This window comes from Aptenodytes forsteri, unplaced genomic scaffold (assembly GCF_000699145.1).
Source record: "Aptenodytes forsteri isolate BGI_AS27 unplaced genomic scaffold, ASM69914v1 Scaffold136, whole genome shotgun sequence".
NCBI lineage: Eukaryota > Metazoa > Chordata > Aves > Sphenisciformes > Spheniscidae > Aptenodytes > Aptenodytes forsteri.
The window spans coordinates 3,440,338-3,464,722 of NW_008796111.1; the positions used below are offsets into that span (position 1 = coordinate 3,440,338).

General features: G+C 51.2%; 1 protein-coding gene across 1 annotated transcript in view; it reads left to right on the forward strand.

The window, feature by feature from the left end:
• The first annotated feature begins 1,366 nt into the window (after positions 1-1,366).
• The window catches only part of ADAMTSL2 (ADAMTS like 2), a 27,141-nt gene continuing 4,122 nt past the window's right edge, over positions 1,367-24,385 (forward strand). The window contains exons 1-14 of the mRNA XM_019474068.1: positions 1,367-1,477; positions 2,527-2,669; positions 3,316-3,391; positions 3,796-3,898; positions 5,627-5,772; positions 5,876-5,999; positions 6,965-7,045; positions 8,034-8,209; positions 9,193-9,535; positions 10,232-10,613; positions 16,001-16,104; positions 18,072-18,198; positions 20,453-20,666; positions 22,864-23,019. Of these exons, the coding sequence (XP_019329613.1) occupies positions 1,367-1,477; positions 2,527-2,669; positions 3,316-3,391; positions 3,796-3,898; positions 5,627-5,772; positions 5,876-5,999; positions 6,965-7,045; positions 8,034-8,209; positions 9,193-9,535; positions 10,232-10,613; positions 16,001-16,104; positions 18,072-18,198; positions 20,453-20,666; positions 22,864-23,019 (2,286 nt within the window). The remainder of the gene's footprint in view (positions 1,478-2,526; positions 2,670-3,315; positions 3,392-3,795; positions 3,899-5,626; positions 5,773-5,875; positions 6,000-6,964; positions 7,046-8,033; positions 8,210-9,192; positions 9,536-10,231; positions 10,614-16,000; positions 16,105-18,071; positions 18,199-20,452; positions 20,667-22,863; positions 23,020-24,385) is intronic.

A 24,385-nucleotide genomic window follows, 5' to 3' on the forward strand; every position in this document is an offset into this window, starting at 1 on the left:
CCTCCGGTACCGGCTCCGCGATGCTTGTCGGCGACATCCCTCCCCCCCTTCTTTAATTTTTCTTCTATTGAAACATGCAGCTCTGACCGACTCTAGGATAAACTCTGAGCGAGCTCTGTTATTGGCTTTGAGTCAGAAGTGTCTGGAAGCCTTAATGAAAACCAAGTGTAAGGCAAGTCTCAGCCACCTGTCCCCGGGATCCCCAGCCAAGCGCTCTGGGCTTCCATTAATCAATGGATCTGCCTCTTGGAAAGTGTCTTTTGCATGCTGGACCTCTACCCTGGGGCGATCGCAAAGCGGAGTTGGGGACCTGGAAGCCCTCTGGTAATTTCTCTAAGCCAGATACCAAAGCCGGGCTGGCGTTGCCGGCAATTCTGCATTTCCAAAACTGCTACAAAAGCCCTTGCAAGAAGAAAAAAAGGGTAGGAAAGAAGCTCTTTATGTTGCAGGTCTGCAGTCCTGCCCCCTCTCCCCAGGAGCAGCACCTCTCCCACCTCCCTACTTCCCAAAGATACTGTCTAGTTACTTTTCAAGGGAAATTAGCTTAGGGGAGAATATTTTTTTTTTTCTTTTTCTTACAGACATGAGCTGCTTTGATTGCCTGGAAGCATGATTTCCTGAAACCTGCTCCTTTCTGGCTCTTGCAGTGAGGTTCACAATAAAACATATTGTGGTTTTGAGCTGGGTTTTATTTAAGAAAATGCCATTCTGGGTTACTCTCTTTCATGAGGCAGATGGAGAAAGAGATGAAAGGCTCACACTTGGGATACTTCATTTCTGCTCTTTAATTGCGGGTGGTTTCTTTTCTATAAGAACATGCTTCTTCCCTGGGAATCAGTGGCAATTAGAGTGGAACAAATGAAAAAAGGAAAAGTAATGGCTGTTAACTGCATTTTTTTTTTTGTTTTTGTTTATGAAACCTTTCATTTCATTCTTCTAGGAGCAATTCTGTAAATGGGGATATTTAAATGCACTGCTTTTACAGGTCCAGGGACACTTCTTGTTACTCGCTGCCTCTTGTGCAATGCTTGCTTTGTAAGCCACACTCTCTTCCAAGACAGGCTTGGAGCCTCAGCTCGCACTGGTTGTATCAGGTGCAGCCACTGGGAACCAGTGCAAAGTTGTGGTTTGGAAGATAGCAACTGAGATGGCATGTGAACCTGTACCGTGTTAATGCTTCCACTAATTAAATATAACTTCAGGATCAAGCCCTTGCAGTTACTGGTGGTCGGTGTCACTTAGCTGACCAGGAATGCTGAAGAAGACGTGTGCTGTGTAACCCAGGCTGCAGAGCAGCCCCTGCTCTTGATGGGCAATGGGGCTGGATGGGAGTTTTGCTTAGCGCGGTGTTTGGTTGCTTTCTAGGATGAAGATATCTAAGTGGAGGTGGAGCAGCATCTCCATCAGTGCACGATCCCAGCTGAAAGGCACCCTGGCCCTTCTTCTTGTGGGCAACGTTGCCTTTGTGATAGCTCAGGTAAGCGTGTCGCCTCACTGGGGGGGTCTCTGGGCTTTAAAATGGTGCAGTGTCTGGGATGGGTAACCCCTGGGACTTGCAGGACTGGTCTGTGCATGCATCAGGTCTCCAGCAAGCGTGAGGACATATGACTTGGCTTAGCTCTTTAGTCTGGGCTCAACCTAAGTTGTACCTTCTGTGGCTAAGAGCGTGCATGGATCGTTTCCAGGGCTCTGAAAGGCCATGCCCTGCTCTTGGGTGAGCACCGCTTCCTCGGTCCCTGCAGTGGTTGGAGCTTTCACTTACTTTGCATGGAACACTATTATCCCTTTCCCAATAAACACAGAATTAATAAAACTCGCCTAACCAGCAGGTGATTCTGGATGGAAAAATGCATCCCTCCCCCCGCAATGAGCAATAGCTGGGACCCCCCAGGAGGTTCTGTGCCCCTTGCGAAGGGATACGAACGCCTTGCCGAGTGCAGGCATGTGGTGGTGACACTGCCGGAGGAGCAGCTCCTTTGCCCTCTGATGCATGGTCACACTGCTGCCTGCAGCGGGTGGGGGGTGGGGGTGTCAAGGACCCTCCTGAAGTGACAAACCCGTACTTGCAAAGAGAGCACATGGGGTCCTCCAGCCTGCTAGCATCCACTGGCATGCTCTCCTGCTGCAGAGTGGTTTTGCAAGGGTTTGCTGAAGCTTTCAGCTGCAGCTGGCTCTTCAGCTCCCTGAATTCACTGTGGAGCAAGAGTCAGAGAGCACCAAAAGACTTGGAGGGTTTAGTGTTGTTTGGGAGCTCGGTTTTGCCAACTGAGCGAAACAATGAACATTTCCTTTCCTGAGGAATCCCAAATATTGCCATTTCATTCCAATTTGTAATGAAAACACAATTGGAAAAATGCAGGGTTTCTTGCGAGATGGAAATCTCAGACTTGACCTCAGATGGAGAAGGAAATGCCCTGTTCCTCAGGGCGGGCTGGGCGGGGGATGCCCTCAGGCCACCCGCGCAGGCTCTGCGGTGCGGATGCTGACTGCTGCTTCTCTCCCCCACCTGCCTGATCCTTCAAGCAGGACCTGACGCAGACCTCCAACAGCCTGGAGGAAGGGGCAGACGTCACCGCGTACTGGTGGGGCGAGTGGACCAAGTGGACGGCGTGCACCAGGACCTGCGGGGGAGGCGTGAAGTCCCAGGAGAGGCACTGCCTGCGGCAGAGGTACGGCGCCCACCTGCCAGGGTGTGGGGAACTCCAGCTTGCTGGAGGTAGACTTGATCCAGAAGGTCATCGCTCAGTAGATAAGCACTGGTGAAAAGGTGATGTCTGGCAGACCCTGCTTGTGCAGAAGGTAAGTATGTCCCTGAGCATGCTGCCATGAGGATGCTGTGCTCTGGGCATCCCTGCCAGGAGGACCAGCCAAGCTATTCCTGTGCTGGCCCTGAAGTTTCTCCTGCAAGGATTAGTGCAGATGGGCAGCAGACATAGCGTAAGCCCGTTCTCAAGGCTTCTGGGCACGGCAGCGAGGACACTGTGGTGCAGGGTTGGTTGGGGACCTGCTGATCCTGGCTGCTCTGTGCATGGCTCTGCCCTCTCCGGGCTGTGTGGTTGCCAGAAGGCACCTTGCAAACCTTGTCCCCAGGCCCTCGTCCCCATGATACCTCCTAGGATGCTGTAGTAAGAAGAGTTGATGCTGCAGGTAACAAAGTCAGAGAGACCTTTGCTATCAACTCCAGTGAGACTGTGATAGATGTCTGTGTGGCTCTGCTACGTGGAGACCAATCTTACAGAAGCAGGGGACAAATATATTTAAAAAAGGGAGAAGAAGGGTTTCTGACCCCTGTCTAACCATCATTTCTTTATTCAGAAGAAAGTCAGTGAGTGGGCTGGCTAATAAAACTTGCACTGGAACATCCAAAAGATACCAGCTCTGCAAAGTACAAGTAAGGATATCCTTTTTCTCATTGGGAACACTCGATACAAAATGTGGAAAGTCATACTTGCTTCGTGTAATGGCATTTCTGGGCCCCTTGGAGAGGGGACACCATTTGTCCTGTAGCTGTCATCCCGTTGCCCCTCTAAGCAACTGGAGTTCCCTTCTTTGGTGCCCATCACCATTGTGTCGGGGCTCTGGGCCTTTTTCCTGCACTGGGGGCCATAAAACCCGGCGGGTGGTTCTTGCACCATCTCCCGGGGGGGTTTCTCCTGGCTGTCCCTGCAGTGGGAGGAGGAGGATGTGGCTCTGGATGGGGCAGGCAATGGAAACGCTCCTTGCAGCCGGTCGAGATGTGCCAGAAACCTTTCCCACATTTTGTTTTCATCAGGATATTAATGTATCCCATTCTAGGAGTGCCCTGCGAACGGAAGGAGCTTTCGAGAGGAGCAGTGTTCATCATTTAACTCCCATGTGTATAACGGCAGAACGTATCAATGGAAACCTTTATATCCTGGTAACAAGACATTCTTTGTGTGTTTCATAATGCTTAGCCAAAATATTTTGATAGTTATGATGCTATAGCCTGCAGGAAGGCTCCTCCTCTGCTGTTTTAAAGTGACTTTTTCAGAGATGCAATCAGCTGTCTCCCAAGTTCAAAGGTGTGTTTTGCAGCTGAAGGGTAGCTTGAAAATAAAATAACAAGATGAATTTATGGCTGGGGGGGGGGGTGGGGGAGGGGGCGAGAGAGGGGGGGCGCTCCCGAGGACCAGAGGGCTGAAAGGCTGGAGGAGGATGCGAGAGCATGGGGTGATGGACTGTGCTGGCAGGGAGAGCCCGGCTCGCCCAAACAAGTGTCCTTTGAGCTGGGGCCGTTACTGGCTGCGTTGCATTTCGGTGACATTTGCTCACTCCCACACCCTTCACGTGCTCTGTCAAATGTCACCGAGATGCAGCCGGTCAGTTTGGTCATTCAGGGTGAGCGACGCAGAACTGCAGAAATAACTTGGGAGTCAGAGACTGAGATTTTAGTTAGTTTTTAGGCACCTAACTCCCATCAAAATCAAGCATTAGACAAAAATCATGGCCAATTTTTAGAGCTATTGGGAACCCAGGACCCTTCTCCTGAGGAGGAGGCTCCTGAGAGCTGGTTCTTCAGATTCACAGTGCCATTTGGGTGTCTAAAAATAGAGATGGGATCTAATGCAACTTTCTTGTTTTAGGGGTCTCTGTACATACCTAAGAACAATTACGCTTCATGAAATTACTTGTTGCCTCCTTTTATGTGAAAAAAGCCCCTGTCTCTCCAGCCTTCTTGGCAGGGTCAGCGTGGTAGAACTTGGCCCGTGGCAGGCTGGTTAGCTATAGCTACTTGGCTGCTTTGGTCCCTTTCCTATGGCAAGGTGACAATTTCTTTAAACATATTTGCTCTTCAAGATGATTCACCGGAATAGTTACAGTGAATTGTTTTGTTTTTTAGCAGGCGTTCACGTGGCTCCTGGGGGATTTGCAGAATAATGTTTTGACATTGATGCTGTCTTGCTTGGGCACGCAGGCCAGTGGGTATATGACCGCTCGCTAGTTGGCGGAGTTCAACACTTAGCATTGGGTTTCTGATGCAAATATGAATTTGTCATTTGCTTCCTGTGGATATTATAAAATGTGGGACTACTGCGCCAGTGGGTGCAGCCAGCCAGTTGCCTGCAGAAAGCAAAGGGCGAATTAAGTCCAATTTGAGTGTATGTTCATGGAAGAGTTCTTATGTTTTAGGCTGCTATGGTTTTGAATATAGTCTTACGTGTACGTGTATTTATAACAATATATCGAAGTTAATTTAACTCGTGTATTAAATGTTGATATGTGAACATGCATGTTTTTGTGTAATGATGTGTACGTATAGCACTACTGCAAGTCCTTGCACAGAATAGTGGCTGTTACCGCTTCAGTGCATCCCCTGGGCTGATGTTAGCGATACCGCTAGCATCACTAGGTGCATCTATTCCTGGCAGCGGAGAGGACTGCCTGGCTGTGCAAAGGTTTGCAGCGGTGGGCTGTCACGCTGTCAGAAGTGCGATCTCCTGTCCAGCCTGAAACGCAAGAGATAGTAGCTTCTGAACTGCTGGCTGCTGTGCAATTGTGCTGTTGCTGCTGTTGTTTAGCTTGGCAGAGATTCATTGACATTGGTAGGATGAAAGTTATTGTGTTTCTGCTGTTTTGAATATATCTTTATATCCTTTCCCCTTAGATGACTATGTTCACATTTCTAGCAAGCCCTGTGACCTCCATTGCACCACTGTGGATGGTCAGAGACAGTTAATGGTTCAGGCTCGGGATGGAACATCCTGCAAATACACTGATTTCCGAGGGGTTTGCGTGTCTGGAAAATGTGAGGTTGTTAAACATTATAGCAAAAATATTGTTAGTAGCATTCAGAAAATTACAATGGGTGCGACATTTGCCTGACCCTCAATACTCTATTTGTGCATTTTTTTAGCCGATTGGATGCGATGGCATTCTCTTTTCCACCCACACCTTGGATAAATGTGGAGTTTGCCAAGGAGATGGGAGCAGCTGCACTCATGTGACCGGCAGTTACCGGAAAGGAAACTCTCATCTTGGTAAGGCTTTTGGGTTCCCTTTGCTTTATTTGTATCAGAGGGCTGGTTTTTTAAATGTACTTTTTTTTTTTTTTTCGGTAAATTGCTTTCACCTCTTACCAACTGCCCTGCTTCAGTTTTTCCCACGTGTTCTATGTGTGTCAGTGCCTCTTGTAAATTTGGGCAGGGAAAGCCTTCTTTAAAGAAAACCATAACTTTGCGTGGCGCTTGTCAGAAGCATGAGGTCTCTGATGCTGAATGGTGCAAAAGGGTTATGCAAGAGGCTGGCGTCTATTTTAGTCTTCTTTCTCATGACCCAGTAAGACTAGGAATAAAATATCCTCGCTTCCTGTTATTACAAATCATTTGAAAGACCAGGATTTCCGAAATGAGTATGATGTAAAGCAACAGAACCTACTTGTCCTAAATATAGCAATCTAACTCGGGAATAGTGATTAATGCTCTCTGAGGATCAGTTTAAGATGGAGCGAGCTGCAGGAACTTCAGTGGCCTTAGGAGGACTTGTCCCATCACTTACCTAGTGCTAAGCAAAGGGGAGTCGGAGGAGAAACAAGATGTGATCTCTTGCTGGGGTTTTGGAAGACTGGCTGGTGCAGGGTTCAATACTGAACCACAGGACAGCTTCTCTAGTTAACAAAGCAGTCTTCAGATATCTTTTTCTTACACCAGTTTATCTAAACGTGATATTTGTGCATGTAAGGACTGCATGTTTTTCCCCCCTTGGCTGTGTTTTTCCACCATAAACCAGGATGCATAATTCACACATTTTTCTTTTCTGTTATCGATAAGGTCCTGTTTGCAGCCTAACGGTTATCAACGTTAGGTGGTTTTTTTAATCCATAACGCCTTAAAAATAATTTTGGATCAAGGCCAGTTTGCTTGATATATTGCAGTATTGACTACCGGGTGTTTCGTTCAGATTATTTGTTACAAAGTTCCTTTCATTAATCTGTAGTTTCCCGTAGGCTATTCTCTGGTAACGCACATTCCTGCTGGAGCAAGGGATATCCAGATAGTAGAACGGAAAAAATCTGCAGATGTTCTGGGTGTGTATAACCTCTTGGTACTTCCCTAGAATGCATGCCTATACTAGCTAATGCTTTTTCCAACGTGAAGCTGAACGTAGTTTTATTGCAGACATGAGTTAAATCCATAGTCAATGTAAATCACAACTGCGTTGTGTAAGCCAGCGCATTTCTCCTCTCTGCATTCTGAGCACCTGGGCTGTATATATCAACACTTTGACCAACAGTTTCTGCGTTAAAGCAATCGATGTTATTGCTGCTTCAGTGTGGTATGACAAGCACACTGGTGCCGGATCAGAGATAGCCAAGTGACTTCACCTTTCTTGTGATCCCCTTGATCTTCTCCCGCTTGGGGAATGTGCAACGGCCACGTGACAACAGCACCAAGGAGATGTGACCTACGTGTTGCCTCGCTGAAGTGTTGGTGGCCACGCCATCCATCTCACGATGGAGAGGGCAGAGCTGCTCAGGAGGAATGTGGAAAAAATCTGGACTTGCCCAAGAGAAGCACATTTGCTACCGTCATGCTCTGCTGCCTCAGAGGCTCGTGGCCGTGTGCAGGAAGGCTTGAATGAAAAAGGCTTGATTTAGTACAGTTCCTGGGCTAGCTCTGGATGAGCTGTCTTGAGTCGCTGCTGGGTCAGGTGGCATCAGCCCAGTGCTCCCAAGGAGGCAACTCCTGCTGTTGGCCATCTGACAGTCTGCTTGTTGTCTGCAGAGCTGTGATTATTAAATGTTCATGCTCTGCTAGTGCCAAAAGGGTGAGAGGAGCCATGGACTAGTGTAAGCCACATACCCAGGAGCATGCAATGCATGGCCCAGAACTCTCGGCCCACACTCGCATGATGTGTGTTGGAAATAGGTGACAATGCATTGTAATGTGGGAGAAACACTTGTCTTATTACTGTGACCCTCTAATAATTTTATCCCCTGAATGAACAAGTGGCAATATTGCATACTTCTGCTCTTACATGTGATGGCACTGTTTTTTTTTCTCTCTTGTTTGAAGCTGTGGCTGATGAAGCTGGGTACTATTTCTTCAATGGGAACTATAAAGTTGACAGTCCGAAGAACTTCAACATTGCAGGCACGGTGTTCAAGTACCGCAGGCCCATGGATGTTTATGAGACCGGCATAGAGTATATTGTTGCGCAAGGACCGACAAATCAAGGGTTGAATATAATGGTGTGCTTTGACTTTTCAAGTTTGCAAGGCTGGGGGTGATGGGGAAGGGAAAATCTATGTTGGATCGAGGAAGGGGTGAGCGCGGGAGCAGGGTCCTGCCATGGTTTCCTAGCTTTTGTGGGCAGCTTGAGGAGGGGAGTGGGAGCAGTGACTGTGCCCAGTTCCTTGCACGAACCTATTTTATTTGCGTCAGTGCTCTTGGATGCAGGCAGGGCTGTGAATAATGAATGTGGGCTTGGTAACCCCTCTCTCTGCAGGGAGAAGATGCCTCAGGCGCTGTGGGGGGATTTCTCTTCTACTCCTTGGTGTTTTTATCCAAGTTACCTGGGAGGAAAAGTAAAAAAAACCAAGAAATTGGGCCAGATAGCTTAGATAAGTGCACAAAACTTAAACCCCAACTCAGATAAGTGCACAAAACTTAAACCCCAACTCTTTCTTGAAAGCAAACCATCTAAAACTAGGCATATGAAGGAAAGTAATTTAATTTTTCTTCTGGGCAGCCAGCCAGAGCCCAACTCCTGCCATCTTCCATGTAGCTCTGGGCTCCTCTGGAAGGGATGGCTGCTTGGGTGCTTATAAAGCACTGGACCAGTAAAAGATGTTGTAGTGTATCAGCTGTGAGTCCCCATCCCCAGTGGGGATGTAGTAGCTGAAGGGGTGTGTGTGCATGCTCCTCATTCACCATAAAACCACAAAAAATGGGTTTGCAAGCGATGGTCAATAACTTCTGAAGTGGCTCTCCCAAGTCTCTGGTTGCTCAGCAGCTTCCCAGTCCCTGAGCTGGGGCTAATCCCCAGGGCAGTGCTGCCAAATAACCCTTGGAAAATCGGGCTGGGCTCCAGTTGTAAGAAGTTGGCAGTATGATGGAAAGCAGATTGGAAACAGCAAAGTAGATGCTCACCAACTGTCAAGTCCAAGATGAATCATAAGCTTTGCGTGCCATACACTTACTGCATCCGCTAATAGTTTAATTTGTTTGCTAGGTTTGGAATCAAAATGGCAAGAACCCATCCATCACGTTTGAATACACCCTCCTGAGGAAGCCACACTCAAAAAATCTGCAGCCCATCTACTACACCTTCTCTGAGTCAGATAGTGAAGAAAGCAGAGAGTTTGATGGAGATGTGCCATTGGGTTTTATCCAGCACAATGCAACGTATTTTGGGAAAATCTCCAGGGAAAGGATAGACTTGGAGAACCAGGTGTTTGGAAGGCAGGACACGGAGGAAGATTTAAACTTGAGCAAAGGTCAGGAAACCAATGAGGTCTATGAAAGAGCAGAAACAATTGACTGTGAGCCAAAACTGAAGGGCAAACAACCCCAAGGTAAGGAGGAGACTTGGGCCTCACTGTTCTGCTTCTCAGAGCTCTTGTTGAGAAACGCTCTGTTTCTACCTCTGGTGATTCTGCTGGTTTGTTTTTTGGAAACCTTGGAAAGTTCTTAAAAACGTCTCTGCTCATAAATCCTCTTTGCCCTTCAGGTTCTGGTTTCTGGCGGGTGGGGGGGTGGTCATAGGTAAGGTCTCCCCGCTGGTGCCCTGCCGTGCTTTGCCTCATGCCAAGGACAGGAGGGAGCCCTGGGTGCACAGAGGTCCCCGACACAACATCTTTCATCGCCTCCCACCTTTGTCCAGCCCCCAGCAACCTCCTTCCCACTGCAGTCCCTTGGGCATCCCACCACCAAACTGCCTTGAGTGCTTTCCCAGCATGGCTGCATGGGCTCTGGGGCCAGGAGGGCATCTTCCTTTCTGACCTCTGCTATTGCTTGGGGCAGTGCTGGCAGGTACTGAGCTCTCCCCTGGCCCACATGACAGCAGGATGAGACTCAGAGTTGTACACTGTTCCCAAAGGGGTACAACCCCATAAGATTCCCCCTCCCCGAGACCCCAACTCCTGCCTTTAGCCTCCTGGGTGGCTTCTCAGGCTCCGGCGTGCCCCCGCTGCTCCGGGCTGCTTTCGCCTCCCAGCCTGAATGCATTTTGTGGTTGTCACTGTTGTTTCCCCCTGTTGGCTCCAATCTAGATTCAAACGTAACCAGGTCTACTTACCAGACAGACCATGACAACAGAGACTTCGACCCCAGGTTCACCTCCAGGGAATTCCTTTCGGAGAACGCCATCACAGACAAGCTGCTGGACAAGACCTCAGACTCCAAGGAGTTGGTGCTCAACATGACCATGAACAGCATCTTTGCCCAGGGAGACCCAATCAACTCTGTGGGGTCACACATTGACAGTCTCTATGTTGACTACGAGGACACTGATGGTATTGTGACCTACACCATTAATAGCACCTACATGGAGCTGAGCAACAGCAAAGCCATCAACACATCTGCAGAGACGCCATTTTCAAATGCCACTGTCACCATGACCAGCCCTCAAGGGAACAGAACCCACAAAGCAAGGTAGGAGACATGTCTTTAACTATAGTCAATCCTATTTGTTGCTGTTCTTGACTCATAATAGCCCTGTACTCAATGCAGACCCCATTGCATGGTTTCTATCTGCTTTGGAAGTCAGAAGGTAAGTGGGGGGTAGGATGATGTATGTGAAAGCTTTCTGTCGGGGGTTTCTTTGGAAGGAAGGGCCAGAGGTTTGGGAGCAGAAAGTCAAGAGAGCATTTAAGCAAGAGGAAAACTCACTGCCCTCCTTAGTGCGGATGTTGGCAAGCCCATGCTGATGGCTGTCAGCTTGTGCGTTGTGCTCTGCCTCTCGTAGCTCATTATCAGAGCCGTGGCCATAAAGAAGCCTCTTCCTTTCGTCATCTCTTGATGCCCTGCTCTGATTCCCCAGGCCCCTTCCTCCGAGTTCTGATGCAGCAGAAGTTGGTCCTGGCCCCTTTTTACCCACCCTGTTGACTGCCACCCACGATCCTCCTCACTTGTGTTGGCAGGAACATGCTTCCAGCAGAAGTAGTCTGGGTTTGCTACCTTGATGGATGCAGAAGCAGTGCAATTAGTCACTGCTCTGACAAGAATATCAAAAGCTCTCCAGTGGCAGCTCACTGACTGATATTAGGGCCATCACTTCAGGATTCCTTGAATGGCTGGTTTGGAGTGGTAGTGTTATAAAATGTAGTGGGAAGGTAAAAAAAGGCTTAACTTATCTTTAGCAGCAGAATTCATCCAGGCAAGGATGGGCTGGGTGAAAGGGAGTCTCAGGATAGTGCTTGTCCACAAGTCTGTGTCTAGGGTCTTTTGGGGTGCCCTGGGGCTCTCTGGGGAGCAGCCACAAATTAAAGCAATCTGTGGATAGCGGGGGTTGAAATCAGGGCCTTGGGAGTCATCCAGGTCCCAGACCCACAACTGTGGGTTTGGGTCCTGCTGTGCACCCCCACGGCTTGTTTGGGGTTCATGGCACCTAAGCCTCCCCTGTGGGTCTCCTCCTGGCTCTGCTGCTTTGACTCTTCTGTCTCCCAGTCTTCACCACCAGTAAAACATGGATTATGATGCTGAGCTTCAGAAGATACAAAGCACTGAGCAGATGCTCTCTGGTTATAGTTAGCTGTATTTACCCAGAACTTATACTAGCGTATGCTAAAGCAACTTATGCTAAAGAAAATGTCCATGCAGCCAAATGTATCAACAAACTTCTTAATGATAAGAACATTAAAACATTGCCAAGGGCTTGAGTCTATCGTCTCTTCTTGTGGCTTGGCTTGGAAACTTTGCCTTCAGCTGCCAAAGCGGGCATTTCATTAGCACTCTGACAGGCGAGGGCAGGGCCGTCGGCTCCCCTGCCTGACCGTGCCTTGGGGGCGAGGAAGGGGGCTGCCCTGGCCCTTGGGGCTCGCCTGGTCCCCACCACGCTCCCTGGGTGGCCTTGCCTGGCACCCTGAACCCACACCTCTCTCGCAGGAGCTGTTAAAAGGGTCTAACGCTTTCCTACCTCCTGGGAATACAGGGACCTTTTTTCCTACCTCTGGGAATACAGGGACCTTTACATGCTTTAAACTTCAGAGCAGCTTGGCTTTTACAGGATAAACAAAAGACTGTCAGTGGCTCCACTGCAGGTTTTTTTTGTGGTGCTAAAAAGCTCCTTGCGCTATCCCCAGCTTGGCTATTACAGGATAATCACAAAAGACTGTCAGTGGCTCCACTGCAGGTTTTTTTTGTGGTGCTAAAAAGCTCCTTGCACTATCCCTGGCTGCCCCTCTATTGAAGACGCAGGGCAGGGATTTAAACCCCTTCAGGAAGGATGCCCAGCATTGCCTTTCTTCTTCCCCCACATTCTTCCCTTGGTTGTTCTACAGTGTTCCCTCTTATTCCCCCCACTCTAGAATAAAATATGAACTTTTCAGATCTAAACGTTAATAACCAAAAAAAGGTGTTTAGTTCAAGTTTTGCCCTAGCCAAAAGGCTGCATCCAGGCCCAGCTGGGGCTGTAGTCTGGGCTGAGAGATGCTCAGCTCCTCCCTGGCTGTGGCAGGCTGGGCTCGAGGGGCCGTGGAGGGTGGCTGAAAGGTCGGTGGAGGCAGAGGTGGGGCAGCTGGGGTGCAGGACACATGCTGTTTGGAGGCATGTCATTTCATTTAAATAAAAAAAAAAAAATAAAATTAGTGTGGGGGGGAAAGGCAACAAAACAACCTGCACCTCATTTCAAGGGGCTTCACCCACTGCATGGAGGCATTGCTCTCCACCCCGGCAGTTCAGAAAATCCCACAATGTCATTGACAGTTAGAGCATCTGCATGTGTGGGCGCTTGTGGAGGAGGGAGAGACGGGCATGTTTGCGGGCTCGGGGTCCGGCTGTTCTGCCACCATCGCAGGGATGGGCAATCCTCACTTCCAGGGAATGGGGCAGAAGGGATTGTGGTGGGACAGCCTGCTTGTGCCCAGGCCTTTATTGCTCCCCCAACTCTTTATTACTTCAAGCCTAGTTGCAATCGTAACACTAATCACTAATCTGTATCTCCTGGGTGGGAATGATGGATGAGGAGCCCCAGCTCAGCTCACTGAGGCCAGGATTAAAGCTCCTGCTGGCACCCAACACGGCAGGATAAAGCCCATACTGACGGCAGGATGTGGTTTGGGGTTTGGCGTGTCACGGGCAGGGTGCTGGAGCACGAGGCATGTGAAGAGTTTGGGGATTGGACTTGTTCCTCCAGGAGGAAGGGCGGTGGAGGGGACAGCCAGAAGCTGCACTGAAGAAAAGGGCAGTGGGGCAGGGTGGGGGATCTCCATCCTTGGAGATGGGCAAAACTGGACTGTGCAAGGCCCTGTGGGACCCAGTCTGTTATTGGGGTCAGCCTAGTTTTGGGCAGGAGCTTGGACCTGAGACCACCTAAATCCTTCCCAGGCTCGGTCTGGGATGGACGGTGGCTTTTGGCTCATTTTCATTCCCTGTAAATGAGGAAACAAGGGGGGGATCATCTCTGCAGACTGTAACCAGCCAGTCTGTACACCCAGGACGGTGTTGGCTAGAGGTGGGGCATTTTACTTCTTTCTAAACTGTTGTAGTTGTTAGTGTGGATGGAGTTATCAGGTATACGAGCACCTTGCACCAGCGTGGCGTGTTATATTTCCTCTCTGGGAACAAGTCCCGCTGAGATGGGGACGGGTGGGTGGCTCTTGTGCCATAGTAGGGGTGCTGTGATGCTTCTCCTCCCCTGGAGCAGTTAAAGCCTTTCCGTGGCATGCTGGGGCAGATCCAGGTACCCTTTGTCCTTCACCCTGTGCCCTGCTGCGGTGTGCAGCCAGGGCTGATCCTGCAATAGGAGTCATGAGTTTCCCCCTTTACTTAAAAATAAAAACTGAAATAAAACACAGAAATGTGAGCTGGATGTTGATCTGTGGTGTTCGTGTGCACGTTGGGATCATTCTTCTGCTACGGGGACTGTTTCGGGAAGACAGGCAGCCCAGACCTCAGCCGGGGGTGAGGGACCGATGCTAATTTTCGGTGCAGTTGCTTGCTTGAAAAGCAGAAGCAAAGTGCAGGCAGGGAAGAAAATACTTGACTTTATAATAAAGCTCATAATGAAGAGGAAAAAAATAAAAGAGGAAAAACCCACCAGCTTTGTAGGACAGTGTGCTGCTGTTTGCATTTAGAGGAGAACAAAATGACAGTTTTGTCTTTGCTTGAAATGGTGAGAGAGCTAAACACTGCCCTATGACCAAATGTCTGATTTATCTGGAAAGAACTTGTTACGCATAGAAGCAGCTCTTTATTTAGGATCACATACATTAAAGGAACACTGCTGAAAGATTTTCTGTCCTCAGATGTAGTATAAAGTTTAATTTGAAGCTTATTTTCTCCTTTCAAGGGAGAGGAGTCCCGGTCACAGGATAACTTGGTGTTTATTTGGTGCCTCCAAGAGCAGGGTATAGACCGAAGGATCTAGGTAATACCCTGTTTTCCAGGCAAATTAAAGTACAAAACCCAGATGTTGACTCTGTTTTAATGGATCTTACTGAAAACTGTCATCTTGTGAGCCCTCTCCTGGCTGGGTGGCAGCAGGCAGCACACTGACAGCAGCCGGGGCTGAGCCGGAATCAGGGGCTGATGTGGGTCCCCAGGCAGAGCTGTTTTGGCAAGATAAAGCACTATTTATAGTGAGCCGAGGTTGTTATTTTTCCGCAAAAAATAGTCACATTCATTTCAGTTCCATTTCAAATGCAGGAAGCGACCATTTGCCAAACTGACAGAGGCAAAATCAACAGGGAAAATGAGATTGTTGTTGTTTTTAATCCTTCTGGAGGCTCAGTGCTGGCGGTGGAAGGAGGGTGGGTCCAAAAGGAAACGGCTGGATTCTCAACAGTGTCCTTCTAAAGGTTGATTTGATAGACTGGACCTCAACTTTTTCTTACGAACAACTAAATAAGGCAATTTCAGAGCTTCTGCTGCCTAGAAATCATACAAGCTGCATATCTCGCCAGGCCAGAGACAACTGGATGTCAGGATACAACCTTGTACGCTATTTCAGTGTAGCCGTTTCAAGGGTTTGAACGAAGGTATGAGAACAGAATTGAAGCCTTTCGTTGTAAAGGTGCAGTATCCCTGATGTGTTACAACCTTACAGCATATAGGATGCACTGAACTGGGAGAGGCTGTTATTCTTGCTTTGACAAATGCTTTTTCGTACACCAGGCTGACTCCGTTACTCCTTTCCCGATGGCATTACGTGTTGAGCACAGCGTGGATGTGAGAGATGCAAATTACCTATCTAAAATAAACCAAAACAAAACAAGAGTGGCAAAAGCAGCGGGTAGGCAAATGGCATGCCTTGGCGTTTAAAAGCAACGTGTGCTTTGAGAAGCAAGCTTATAAACTCCTGTGCCACGTGTAGGCTTTCGGAAGGAGTGAGCTGCTGAGATTTGAGCAGCCGAAAGCTCTGCCGCGTTGAGCAGCACGAGTCGGCGTGCCCGGCCCTGGAGATGCAGGGGAGGAGATACTGCACCTTTAGTCGCTGTATGCCGAGGGCCAGGTGTATTTGAGCAGAAAATGCAAACTTTGTTAAATTCTGAATTGTTTCTTCTTGTGGGTATTTTTATCCCATTCTCTCTATTTCTAGACAGTGGAAGCTCTGCCTCTAACCGGGCTGGGGATTCTACTTGGGGCTCAGGACAGGTATGTTGTGAAACAAAACAAACCAATTAAAACAAACAAACAAACCCCAAAAAATCAGAAAAACCGAACCCAACCGCCAAACAAAGCAAATCCCCTCCCAAACCCGAACCCAACCGAACTGCAGCCTGCTGGCAGATGTGTGTGTCTGACGTGGCCTATCACCGCTCGCCTTGTAAATGCCTTTTTTTGTTTTGTTTTGTTTTGTTTTCTCGTTTGCTTATCGCTAGAAACAGATTGAAGTTGTTAAGAAAGGGCCAAGGTGTGAGTGCTGCTGACATGTACAGGTGGAAGCTTTCCTCCCATGAACCCTGCAGCTCTACATGTACCACAGGTAGTTATAAGAAGCAGCCAAATTCTGCACAACCGCTGAAATCACCTGGTGTGTGAGTCACTTTTATGTCTGTTAGGGATGGGAAGGACCTGGTGATGTGTAGGGGATCTCGCGATCTCTGGAGCTGGTTTAGCACAACCCCGAATCCACTCCACCCGGGTGCAAACACGGGGAGAGGAGCCGGGGTGCACGGCGTGCAAAGCCCACCAACCATGCGGGCACGTCAGGGGCCGGGCGTTGGTGCCCAGCGGGTCCATCATCCTGCAAAACACTCTCCCTCGGGGAGCTCTGAACGTCGCCTTCGCTTCCCAGCCCAGCGGGGATGCGCTGGGGCTCGGCAGGATCCCCAAACCTGTGCTGAGTCTCAGCATACTGCCTCTTTTTTTTTTTTTTCTTTTTTTTTTTCCTTCTTCCCCTTTTTGACCGTTCAGAGGGGTTTGAAAAGCTCAGCTGCTTCCCCACAGAGTGAAATTTTGAAGATTGTTCAGCTCTGGCAGGAAACAAAATAGCATTTGGCTTTTTGATTTTTGTTTTGTTTCTCCCACTCCTTCTACCCTGGAGCCTGATCTCGGCTGCGAGGGTGTAAATCTGGAACAGCGACGTATAGATGCCAGGGATATCAAAACCGAGCGTGTGTTCTTTTTGCATAAATTCCCCCTTTTTGCACCCCCCGAAAAGCTTCAAGCCACCTGATCTCTCTCCTCCTTTATTCCTTGGTCAGGGGGTCCTGGCCCCCATGAGCCCATCACTTGCGATGAAGCACGTGTGTGGGTCATGCACTCGCTTGCACCCCTCCCCAACGGCACCATCCCTGAAATAATCCAGATCCTATGGTGCTTCTGGAATTAGAAAGAAGGAAAAAAGGGGGAGAGAGGAGACTGCAATCTAAGGGACATCTCTTAAAAGAGCAAATGCAAGGATTTGACTTTTTAAGCATTTGTTCTTGTCCAGCAGACACATACCGCAGCGTGCTGGCAGCAGGAGCTTCACAAGCCGTCCCTTTCCCCGGGATCTCGTCAGCCACGTGTTCTGGGACGTTTTTAACTTCTTTGATCCCCTCCGAACAAATTTCCCCCTTGACCGTGCCAGGCTGCTCTGCCCTGGTTTGCAGCTAGCAGAGAGAGGTTTTACTTAAATTTCTCCTTTCTCTTTGCCTTTTCTTAATGACATATCGCAGAGAAGCAATACCATGTCAAGAGCTGTAGATCTTTTTTAGTTTCACGTAAACCATATGTTCCCAAGAGCTGCAATTCTTGTTACCTGTAGCCAGAGCAGCCTCCTGGTCCCCAGCCAGGTCCCAGAATGGACTTCACAACATTTACTCTGGCACGGCAGGCTGCGGGGGAAAAGGTCTCGGTCTGGTGACACTGGCTGCCTGTGCTTTCGGCAGGGGAGCAAGAGGGACAGGTGCCTCCTTGCAAAACCCCTGGGAGCCCTTCCTTGGCCTGGAGTGCTGGGTGCACCTGGGGGGCACCCGGGTACAAACGGGGTGTAATGCCTATAGAGAGAGTGGGTGGATGGAGTGGGTTGGGGACTATTTTCTGTCACCTCCACCCACGAGCCCGGCAGGGTGGGAGCTGATGGCTGCGAGGCAGAGGGAGCTGCCCAGCAGACTCGTTGCCCCAAGCGTTTCCTATAAAAATGTGTTAGTCATATATTGATCTTGGTGGCAAGCCCTGGCAGGGGTGGCCGTGCCCGCCTTTGGAGCTGGCCAAACTCAGCCGCGCTGCCTGTGTTGGCTGGGTGGCCACCGCGGTCCTCCTCTCCCGGCAGCATCCACCCTCCAGGCCAGAAAGTCCGGCTTGCTGCTTTCCATCGGGAGGAAGTTTTGGAAAATGCAGCTCAAAAAACCAAACCCCCCCCCCCCCCCAAAAAAAAAAAAAAAGAAAAAGAAAAAAAGAGCAGAGTTTGGATGTCAAAATCACCAAGCGTCCTCTGTTGTGTGTATGTATTCTCTTTGAAACTAGGAGTGATGTCCACATATGCTATGTGTGTTCGCTATGATGGGATCGAAGTGGATGATACGTACTGTGATGCCATGACCCGTCCCGAGCCCGTCCATGAGTTCTGTGCTGGGAGAGAGTGCCAGCCAAGGTACCACCTCGACAGGGCGCTCCTGGGCGGCTCCGCGCTTTCTCTGCCGTGGATGTATTTGGGGGAGGGGGTCGGCGTGGATTTGGTGGGGGGGGCAGCAGGGATGGCCCGTAGCACCCCCGTCCCTCCTCCCCCAGTTGCATCTGCCCGGACTGCACCAGGATTCGGCAAGACTGTCCTCCTGAGTGCTTTAGCTCAAGCTGCCAGGTCAAAACTTCCATAAATCCTGGCAGAGTTTGCATCTGCAGCTCCCATCAAGTCCAGCTTCTAACGATACAGGCAGTATCCTGCCCTGGCCAGCGTGTGGAGGAATGTGTGTGTGAATTGGGTGGGGGGGCCGGGCTTGCAAACTGTGCCACGGATCCAGCCCTCTGGTCCCTTCTGCATCCTAAACATCGCTGAGGTTTGCTTGTATCAGGGCAAGAGCTGGTGCAGAGGGGAACCCGTGCTGGAAGTCCTTCAGAAGGTTTCCCTTCTGATGCAGCTCTCTAACCGAAAAGCATGACTGCGGTCCGGAGCCAGGCTGTACGGCTCCGTGCACCTCCGCTGCTGGTTTGTAACACGGGGCGTGCTTGTTGGAAGGTTTGCGAGTAACAGGAATTACGGGCAGGACAGACCCGTGTCTGTCAAAGGGAGGACAACTGTGGTGGTGTCAGACTACGGACAGGGCAAAGGGAGAAGAAAAGCTGTCTGGTGCGTGCCCTGGAATGGCGTCACTTGTGAACAGTGCAAAGCGAGACTAGAGTGATGCCGGGGACCAGGTATGGCACCTGGTCCCTGGAGAGTGCTTGCTTTCGCCTCGGGTAATTGTGAAGGAGGACGGGGGAGGAAAGCACGTGCCCTTTGCAGCGTAAGATCTCATCGAACCTTGCACGTTAAGGCTGAAAGCCAGGGCAGGCTGCAATTGAGGGAAGAGAAGTGTGGGGAAGTGGATGGTGCTACTGCTGGGAAGATACCTGCCCTGTAGACACCATGGGGGCTTTAATCTCTATTTGCGTTAACTTTGTAATTTTTTAGCACGAGCATTAGGGCTATTTTCATGCTTAGATTATCCCACTGGTCTTTTATAAAGCCGCCCCTCTTTATAGTTGTGCTGTTCCAGCTCCGTGGGCTTGCACTGTGAGAGAGGAGAGCTGCTCTGTGATTTACCGGTGATTGCAGCTCGGCGGTGGGTAAACCAAGGAGCTGCTGGGAACTCAGACGGGGCAGCCGGGCACATTCACTGGCGCACAGGCAGATGGGAATGCTGCTCGGGCTGGCAATGCTTTTCCAACAGAAAGCGCCAAGAGAATTTTGCCTTACCTGGATGGGAAAGACCTTGGTTTCATCTCCCTTCTGTTTTTAGGTGGCACCTCTACATGTGTGACATCTCCCTACAGCTGCTTGTTGTGCCTGGAGCCCCATGCGGGGCACGAGGCCGGCGTGCAGCCGGGGGATGTGGCTCTCCCGCTCGGAGAGCGGCAGCAGCGGGTGGTCCTGGGAGATGGATGGGCAGCCGCATGTCCAGAGGAGTTGTGATTTCCGATTCATTTAGATTTTTATATTTTTTAGATTATTCTATAATTCAGAATTATTATAATGTTACTGTACTGTAAAAAATATTGAATTTTTATGTCTTGGTTTACAATCTGCTCTCCTCTTGCAATGTCGGGACAATAGTGGCAGGGGACAGTAAGGGGCAGGCAGCGTCTTGGGGCAGATCCCAGCTCTTCCAGCCCATCGCATGAGGTTAGCAGAGTTAGACTGATGGTGGTACATGAACGTCTGTCCCACCGGGGCACAAGCAGCTTTGTGTGACATTATTGCTGGAATTTGCAAGGTGATGGATGGTCGTGTCCTCTCTGTCCTTTAGCTGATCAGGCGAAAAAGAGCGGTCAAATGTGGGCGAAAAGCATGGCAGAGAAATGTGCTGGCACATGCGGGGTTGCAGCCAGGGAGCGTGCAGCCTGCGGGCGACAAACGCTCGGCAGCGAGTGCACCGGTCTGTGCCTCACCGTGCAGGCGCCTCCTTCCTCTCATCAATCTGATTTTAGCATCCGCCGCTGCGGGCGTGAGCTCAGGTCTGCTGGGTGAAACCACTGTCTGTTAGTACATCCCATCCCGTGGGAAAACCTCTCGCAAGCTGGCAGCCTGACTACAGCTCATTCCTATTGCAGCCGTCTCCCTCCAGCCGAGAGCAGGCAGGGTTTTCCCGTGGGATGCTCCAGCCCGGGTCCAGCTGTGCCCGGCACGATGGCCTCTCTTGCCTCCGCAGGTGGGAGACGAGCAGCTGGAGCGAGTGCTCCCGCACCTGCGGGGAGGGCTACCAGTTCCGCATCGTCCGCTGCTGGAAGATGATCTCTCCGGGATTCGACAGCTCTGTCTACAGTGACCTCTGCGAGTCCGCTGACATCACCCGCCCGGACGAGCGCAAGGTCTGCAAGAACCCGGCCTGCGGGCCCCAGTGGGAGATGTCGGAGTGGTCCGAGGTAAGTCCCCGGGGACTGCTGGCCTGGCAGTGCTGAGGGCGAGCACATGTGCCTGCGCTTCTTCGTTCCTCTTCCAAGTGAAACTCATCCGTGGCCATCAGGGGCTCTGCCTTTTAGGACACTGGCTGCAGTCATTGCATGTGGACCAGCATGCACCAGTAATTTTTTTTTTTTTTTCCCCCTAAAATGAAGCCTTGGGTCCCCTCCAGGATGGGGAGGCCACCACCACTGGTCGCTCGCAGTCTTTGACCGCACATAAGGTGCTGGCATTGCCCGCTGAGATAGGGCAGGAGATCCTCCCACCACTATTGCTTGGCAGCCTCTTCAACCCGCAAGGTGCCAGGGAGGAGATCCCACCTCACAAGTGAATTACGTTCCTATAAACTTCCCTTCCTCACCTCCCATTTCTCTGCACCACATGGAGAATTAAACCTTTTCCTAGCTGTGCCTTAAGCAGATCCCTAAAGCCGTTGGAAGATGGTTTGGGGCGGTGCGGTGCTGCTCCCGTTTTAGCTCATCGGTTCGCTTGGGAAAACAACCTGTGAAAGGGTTTGTGCCCCTGAATTCATTTCCAGACGCAGCCAGTGCTCCGGCATGTCGCTTGCAAACATAAACCCGTGGAAACGACCAAACCAGTGCCGCTCCCTCAGGGAGCCGGGGCCAGTGTCTGAGCTGGGGTGGCTCAGGAGCCAGTCCCCTGGCTGCCACTGGTGTTGCACTGGATTGACGCTCGTGGTGCAGGGAGGGGGACCCAGCATGGTTCTCAGCGAACGTATAAAGCACATGGAGGGGTACAAGTATGCCCCCATGCATTGCTAGGAAACAGCCCTGCCTCTTCAATGTCTTCTGGAAGCGGGTGTGCATGGGGAGAGTGAGATTTCGGGTCTGCGTCCATCTCTGAGCTCGCCCAGGGTGCCCCCGCCAGCCTGCCGGGATGGTGACGGCTGCGCGCGGAGCGTGGACCGCCAGCCTGCTGGGATGGTGACGGCTGCGCGCGGAGCGTGGCATTTGTGCCCTGGAGCCCGCACGCTCATTGGCACTCTGCAAAGGAGCAAATGTCATTCCTGCTGCCCAAATCAAGCCCAGACCCCTTCTAAGCAAGAGCAGACTGAGCTCTGAGCCAAGCTGTCTGCGGGTGCAAACCTGCCCCACGGTTTACACCACGAGGGATCAGACTCTTCCTCCTGGTAGACTCCCAAAACACTTTGTGGTCATAATTTAAATATCTCTCTTCCTCTTCAAGCTGGGGTGAGTCGTTTCCCTCGAGCCGATGGAGTGGCTGGTGTGTTCCTTGGTGTTGCAGGATGTTTTGACTTTCCCAGCTGGGTAGAGAGGAGCTCCCAGTGCACGTGCTGGCGCGTTATTTTGACTGGCGTAGCAAAGCAGAGTGGCTTATTTTACAGAAATCCGTATTCTCCTCCAGCATGTGTCAGGGACAGATTGCTTGAGACAGTCCTGGAGTAGTTCGTTCTTAGCCAGCAGCAAAGCTAATCTCATTTGGATCCCATCTGAAGCAGGGTGCCAAGTTGGCTTGGGGAAATAGGCATAAAAAAAAAAGTACATTTCAGGGATCTGAGGATTAACATATCAGCACGGTGCGTCTGAGCGCTGTGCTGTTGACACTTTTCCCTGCTTTACGTTATGCATGGAGCAAATGTGCGTATGTGAGACTGTAGTAACTCAAATCCAGTTCTAAATAATGTCACGGGGCTGCGCGGTGCCAAATTTATCCACAGCATAAAAAAAAAATCTCAGTTGTGCGGTTTGGGGAAAACATTCTCCAAAGAGGTGGAAAGGAGCTGGCTGTTCCTGGGAAGGAGGCGAGGGAGATCTCACCCTGTCTCCAAGTGACAGCTAAAACTTTTCAGCTCTGATCGGGCATTTTTGGTGCCTTGGGTTTTCACCCTCTGCCATCTGGCATCACCCGGTGGAGAGCTTGCACAGCACCCGGGCAGGATACAGCCCTCCTGCACCTTAACCTGACTGCTGAAGCTGTTGAGGGGTTTTGGGAAAGAGGGGCAGCTTTGCTACGGATTGTTTTACAGACAGTTGCCTATGCAGTGTCAGTGTGTGTTTTGAGAGTTTCATGTTAAAAATGTAAAAAAAAACCAAACCAAACAAAACCAGAAAGCAGCTCCCAGTTCCCACCGTAGCGGGAGCCCCTGCTGACGCCGTGCCCACCGTCCCTTCCCGGCAGTGCTCAGCCCGGTGCGGAGAGCGGAGCGTGGTGACGCGGGACATCCGCTGCTCGGAGGACGAGAAGCTGTGCGACGCCAGCGCCCGGCCCCTGGCCGAGAAGAACTGCACCGGACCTCCTTGCGACCGGCAGTGGACCGTCTCCGACTGGGGACCGGTGAGACCCCCGGGGTGGCCAGCCGAGTGGCCATCGCAACCCGTTGCAGCTGGCCCTGCTTGCAGGCTTGCTTGTGTCTCCAGTGCTGGGAGTTTTGGGGTCGGACTCATCCTCCCCAGCAGCTCCCAGCTCTGACAGACCCGCAGGCAGCCCGCACCCGCAGCCGACCTCCAAACGATTCGGCCGCTTTGGCTCTCCTAGTCCCCGTGTCACCTCAAGTCTCCGTCTCGTCACCAGGACTTGCCTGCCAGCGTGTCCGCCCTCGGTCACCCTGACCGACCGCCCCGGTTCTGTGCCCGTGGCAGCACTGGGGTTTGATAGTGTTTGTGAGCGCTGAGCCCTCCTCTTCACGAGGCTCCTCCTTGCGCAGGGCAGGGATGAGCTGCCAGATGGGCTCCAGCACTGGGGGTGATCCAGCATCCCGGGGGGTCTGACGGCTTCCCGGCAGGTTCTCCCTGGGGCTCCTCCCTTGCGGGGAATGGGGTGCGGGAGGGGGTTAAACCCCGAGAGACCTGGCTGAGGGCCTTAGTGGGTGTCAGAATCCCCTTATCTGTCTGCTGCGTGGCGTACCTTGGCAATGCTGATGCTTCATGCCCAGAAAATGAACCTTTTCCTTTCCCCACCCCTTTCCCTTCCCCCCCACCTTTTCCCTTCCTGCACAATTCTGTTACAGAGACCCCCTCCATCCCAAGCTATTTTTACCCAGGTTTTGATACATTAGCATCAGCTAAAAATAAGTAGTTTCCATGGCAGCAGCGGCGCTGTGAAACACCGTATGTCTCTGCGAGAGTGGCCCCAAAAGAACCGGGGAGCGCTCGCTGCGTCCACCGGCGCTCGGGGCAGTGCCTGCCTGCCCCTTTGCAGGGGAGGGGGGCAATATTTGCAGCCACTTGCTTGGTCCCCTTTGCCTTGAGCTCTTCGAGAGCCACCCCGGGGTTCTCTGCTTGCAGCGCTTCCCATCCTGCCTGGCCCGAGGAGATGCTGAGTTTTGCTCAGCACCAGCATGATGGGGCCGCAGGATGGGTTGGCTGCGGCAGGGCTGCCCAGGGAAGGATGCGCTGAGCTTCCCTGCAGCTATTTTAAGCTGAGCCCCAGTGATCCCTCCATGATTTGGGGAAGGTGGGGTTGGGGAGGCAGCTGAGCCCCACGGAGGTGTCTCGGTCCCCATCGCATGGATGGGGACGGGGATGGAGCCATGCTGCCTTCCCCGCCGCTGACTGCCCACCGTGCCTGGTGCGGTTTCAGTGCAGCGGCGGCTGGGCAGGATGATCCGGCACGTGTACTGCAAAACCAGCGACGGGCGGGTGGCGGGTGGGTCGCAGTGCAACCTGGAGACGAAGCCGCTGGCCATCCATCGCTGTGGGGA